The sequence below is a fragment of the Chinchilla lanigera genome, unplaced genomic scaffold, assembly GCF_000276665.1.
Source record: "Chinchilla lanigera isolate Chin_1 unplaced genomic scaffold, ChiLan1.0 scaffold00004, whole genome shotgun sequence".
In the NCBI taxonomy this organism is placed as follows: Eukaryota; Metazoa; Chordata; class Mammalia; order Rodentia; family Chinchillidae; genus Chinchilla; species Chinchilla lanigera.
In genome coordinates this window covers 4,886,190-4,892,067 of record NW_004955405.1, presented here as the reverse complement: position 1 = coordinate 4,892,067, position 5,878 = coordinate 4,886,190, and the positions used below count along the sequence as shown (strand labels likewise).

Sequence of the window (5,878 nt, the reverse complement as noted above, 5' to 3'; positions counted from 1 at the left end):
ATAAGAGTGAAATTCTGAGTCTTCTCTCCCTTTCCTTCACTGTATCATATTTAACATTTTAAAATAAAAACTGTACAATGGTTTAGACCAGAAATTTTATGTTTCTCTACCAACTTTTGTTTTCTTTTGAGACAGAATTTCACTATGTAGTTCAGGCTGGCCTTGAACTCCTGGACATCCTCTTACCTCAGCCTACCAAGTAGTGGGATTATAGGTTTAAGCCACCATGCCCAGCTGTCTCCAAAACTATCTTTAGCAAGAATTCTAAAATGTCAATCTCTAAAAGGCAAATTTTCTATCACAATGTACACATAAACTTGCAATGGAAAACTAAACAATATTAGTATTGCTTCAAAGCATACTTTACTACCAAGCCTTTATTCTGTGAAGGGAACTATCCAAGGGCTTCGGGTGTACTCACTGGTTGAGCACTTGTGGAACATGTGTGTGTGGATCCCCAGCACACACATAAGAGATACAAGCACAATAAGATATCCATCAGGATGGCCTAATGCTTTTGTGTGTGTGTTAATACACTGCCTGGCCAGTACACCAAAGAAAAACTGTTTCTGCAACTCTTATATTGGTTGAAATATAAAAACCAAGACAATACATTCCACCCCTAAAAGTTCATTTAAAGAAAATCTGAACAGACTATCTCTAAAGCCTTTGAGAGTTGTACTTGGGATTAGATCAAGTACTTAAAAAAAAAACCCCGAAAACCCTCAGTCTAATGAAAAGGATAGTGTATTACCGGATCATACTATTTACAACTTTTGTGAATATGGGTTTAAGAGAAAAATTTTTAAGTGATGCAATAAAGCACTTGATTTTTAAAATCCAAATTATGATAAAGTAGACTCAACTGGGTAAGTCTTGTAGAGTGAAGAGCTCCCCATATCCAATGCTGGAGAACAAGAAGCAGCAGCTCCAACTACACTTTTAGGAGATGAATTTGCTGATATAGTTCTTTCTATGCAACAGAGAAAAGAGCTTCTTTTGTGGGAACTGCATCACGTTCCCCTACACCATCCCATAGCACCCTAGAAGGGCACAGAAAAGATTGTCGCTTACTGTTAAAGGCCAGTAACCATATCCTTTTTTATAACTTGACTTTTAATTATTAACCAATGATCAGCAAATATGCTTTGATCATTAACTTAGAAAAATACCAAAATTAAAATCAACAACTAAGGCAATCATTTTAATGAGGCCTTAGTGCTCATTTTACTAAAATACCTATGAGCAATATTCTGAACAGATGTTCATAAAGTCACACAACATTGCACAGTATGGATAAACCATAATTCATTCCAATTACTCCCTGATTTTAGGATTATCTCCATGTTCTTAGTGCTATAAATAACATCACAGCAAACAATTTTGTATTTTTTTTATAAAGGGTACTCTGAACAGTGCTGAATCTCCAGACTACTTAAAATAACCTTTTAAAGGAAGTTTAAAACAATTTCCCAACCCAGTTCCTCAAAAGCATGCCAAATGTGGCAGTTCTCAATGACAAAAAGCCATTTTAATGGCTGCTGACTGCTGAACAATCTTTAGTGTTTATTTTTTGCAAGAGTTTTGTCAAGGTACTTCATCAGAAGTAACAACTTGGGGGAGTTATGTATCTACTTAATACAAATATCTTTTCTTTTTCCTTCCTGAAGTGTTTCTACCTCAATAGGAGACTTACAAATCTGGGCTTTTCAAAAAATATTTTACCACAGATATAGCATATTTTAATAATTTCATAATTATATGGGTTCATAAACTTTTACAGTAACAGAAATAAGTAATGGACCTTTTTACAAACATCAAACTTACAGGGATAAAACCCACCTTTTAGTTTCTATGATTATATAAAAAATTGTAAGTTATCAGATAAGGAAGAGATAAGACTATACAAGATCATACCATTCTGCCCCACCAATATACAATGACAAAAAATCAAATACCCTGCTCAGGGTAGGGGGAAAAGAAAATCAGTGAGAAACCATTCATACACCACGACATGCCATTGTAGGAATAGGGGTGGGGGTTCTTTCCTGACAATAGCTGTGGCATCTTATTTAATGTCCCTAGGCACACTGCAAAAATAAGGTCAAATATTTTTATAACTGAGATAAATGACAGTGTTTAATAAATATTACCTTTGGTTTAGAATGGACGGTTGTTCTATGTTCCATCCACCTCCATTTCCAGTGAGCATGGTAACTTGCTTTGTCAATTTATTTGAAATGTCTTCACATTTGTTCATAAGTCTTATAACTACATCCCTTTCTTGGATCAGTGTCTTACAGTTCCATATCAAATCCTCTGATAAGCCATTAGTTTTAGATATCTTTGTGAACTATGGCAGGGAAAAAAATAGTTTAATATGCCAGGTCTAGTATATAAAAAGGCAAAATTCTCTTAAGGAAGCATTTATTAATTTAAACTTTTATTAATCAGCTTAAACAAGTGTTAGAAGAATCTGATTTCTCATCTCCACATCCAAATTCTTGAGTTTCACACCAACATCCTACTGTCACTTCAAACTCATTATACTGAAATAAAATATACCTTTTCCCATAAAATTCACTATCTTAATTAGCAAGCTGCTGGTAATATCTCCTATTCAGTTTTTTCTTCAAAATCCTAGCTGGACCTTTCTTTAATAAGAAAGATAACAGTAACAAAATGCAGTAACTATGTATCTGACTTGTCTCCATTTTTTTACTTATGATTATTGTAAGATACACCTTCCTCACATTTTTTCTCATCCATCATCAAAGTGTAATCCCTGACTTTCTTGAAATTCCAACTGTTTGTCATTTAATATTTTACTCTTTAACTAGTACTTGGAAAAATGTTACATGAATCAAAAGTTAAGTATGGCTCTGGGAGAATACCTTAGTGGTACAGTGCTTGTTTTAACACGAGAGGGCCTGGATTCGTGTCTTAGCACTACCATCAAAAATACATAGGACCAATTCAGTAACTACTTAAAACCAATTTCAATGTAGCACTTGTATGAATGGTTTTGTGTGAAAGCTTAAAAAAAGTTATCTTTCAAAGTTAATCTTTTTGAGTGAGTCAGAGTCTCACTATGTATTTCAGGATGTTCTTGAACTCATGGCAGTCCTCTTGCTTCTGCCTCCCAAATGCTGGGACTATAGGCATGCACCACAATGCCTGGAAATTTATTTGTATTTATTTTCCAAAAGAAGACACTGAATACTTCAAATGTAAAAGCTATAGCAGTATTAGAATTTTTCATGCAGATACGCAATAAAATGTCTAGTTGTAGAATATACTGATAATTTTATGAAAATGGAGATCATAACAATATGTTTTTCATTTCTATTCTAGAGTGAGTTGGTAAGATAAAAACTATCAATCTATTCCAAAGCCATATTATTAATGGTCTGTAGAAGTTTAAATGAGCCAGGCATCGTGGCGTATAGCTGTAGTTCCAGCACTCGGGAGGCTGAGGCAGAAGGATTGTTGCAAGTTGGAGATCAGCCTGGGCGACAGAGTGAGCTCAAGGCCAGCCTGAACTCCATAGCGAGACCTTGTCTCAAAAAAAAAAAAAAAAAAAAAAAAAAAAAAGAAAATAAGATGTTTAAATGAAATCTTTTTTTAAAAAAAAGCACTTTACAAAACAGCATTGTGAAATACTTTTTGTGTACTACAATATTCAAGAAGACACACACACACACACACACACACACACACACACACACACACACACCAACCCCGAAAGGGGTAGGTGCCCAATTTGGAAGAGGAGCAAGTCAGGTTAGTTAAATACAGAGAAAAGATGTGGGCTGAAGAATAAAAAGATGGTGCACAGGTGGCCATCAAATCAAAGTCAGAGACAGTGAGGAGTCTATGTATGGAAAAGCACATGGCACTGAAAGATCAGTAGACTGAAACCTTAAGGACTATAACATTTTGAAGTTTTAAAACAGAACAGAAGAGCAAGAAAAAAGACGCACAGTATAAGAAGGAAGCGAGGAAATGATAATTGCAAAAAAGAGATCGCAGTTTCAACTGTCAAAAGCACAAGCAACTCACCTGATTCCATTCGCTGATTAAAATGAACTTATCTAACAATTAGCACATGGTAAATGATAATTTCTATAGCATTTCTCATCACAGTTCTGAGAAATTGAATACTTATTGCAGTTATAAATGTACACTGTAACTATATGCTATATGATGCTTTTAAAATGTGCCTGAAGCACATGGAGAGGGAAATACTCATCTAGTAACTATTATTCTTATCTAAAGATGTCAGGGTACCTTTGAAGGTTAGCAATTCACCACAGTATATGCTTAGTGATGAATAATTAATTGCATTCTCCTCCCACCCAATATAAAACCTGTATTCTCTAAGGAATAGGTAAAGAAATGAAACATGCACTATTAAGATTCTTCACATGTGTAAGTTACTGTCATAAGCAAAGCCAGTATGAGACTATACTAATATATACAAATTAAAACTAAAGCACTACTTAATAATGAATGTGGCGCTGTTCTTCAAGTACTTTCAAAAGCTGTGTTATATAACATGTCATTTGGGAAAAAAAAACCAGCATGTCATGATCTGATGGGTAATTATCAGCTTACTATTCTCTGCCTCTGAAGTGCTCCTATAACTGCAAGATTTCTACTTTATCTTGCTGGGAGATAAAAAAGTACTAGTTACAAATTCCAAATTGTTAGGTAGCTTAAGCCGTCCAAACTCATAAATTTAAGATTGATAAAAAATATCTATCGATTGACTTATTTATTTAATTTTGTAAAAGCAGGGACTGTACCTAGGGCCTATGACTGAGCTACATACTCAGCCTTTTTCATTTTTTATATTTTGAGACAGAGACTCACTGAGACTCCCACTATGGGCTTGAAGTATGCAACTCTCCTGTCTCAACCTCCCACAGTGCCGTGATTTTGCAAGTGCATGCCATCATACTGACTTTTTCTTAAAAATAGAAACTAGGTAAGTCATTCACAAATCACAAGGAAGAGTGAACATGGAGGGATGACCAGTCATCATTTAGGGAACTTGGAAGCAACGGGAAAGCAGCACTTATTCCACATTTTGCACACAACAAGCAAACATGTAGAAGGACAGGTACAGAAAGCTTTTTTATAGATCACTGTTAAGGAAGTAGTAATGACAGCATTAAAATATTAGTTTTTCAACCCTTTATTGAATTATGGACCAGGCATGTAGCATCAATAGCTGCAATATCACATATGACAAAGCCTGTCTTTTGATGAAAGAATACATCACTAACTACTGCACATAGGCAAACAAAACAGGCAACTCCGAACTAGATAGACAAATGCTGAGCAAGACTGAAAGTCATCACATATGACAGTATACTGGACAGCTCATCTATGAAAGGAATTCACAGTTATAGTAACATGAACAGTATAAATGATCTTCAAAACTAGCACATCACAGCAGGACCCAGAATTGGCAGCAGCTATGTAAGGTAAAGCAGAAAAAGAGAAGAGAGCTAAATCCTACTTAGCTATAACGTTAAGCTGACAGATAGGGCCCACAACTGACAAAAATCACTATATTCTACAAGTACACAAGGGACGAGGAATCAGACAAAAGCAGTGAAAGCGGTTATGTGTGGGGAGTGGGCTGGGGAAAAAGATGGCCATGAACCTGAGGGAAAGCAGCTCACAGAACTATTTAACTTCTTAACCCTAAGTGCAAGTATGAATAATCACAGTGAAGTTTAACTACAAAAGGCACAGAAAGCCAACACGTTCTCCTATACTATTTTTATTAACCTGGGGTGGGAGACGATGGCACCACCTAACAGAAGAACACTGCTGTCTCCATTCTATTTTCCCAACAAAGAAAGGC

General features: G+C 35.5%; 1 protein-coding gene across 1 annotated transcript in view; it reads right to left on the bottom strand.

Annotated features, from left to right (window-relative positions):
• The window catches only part of LOC102014736 (SWI/SNF-related matrix-associated actin-dependent regulator of chromatin subfamily A containing DEAD/H box 1), a gene marked incomplete in the record, with an annotated part of 81,568 nt that overhangs the window by 22,920 nt on the left and 52,770 nt on the right, over window positions 1-5,878 (bottom strand). The window contains 1 exon segment of the mRNA XM_013517354.1: window positions 2,154-2,353. Coding sequence (XP_013372808.1) covers window positions 2,154-2,353 — 200 coding nt within the window.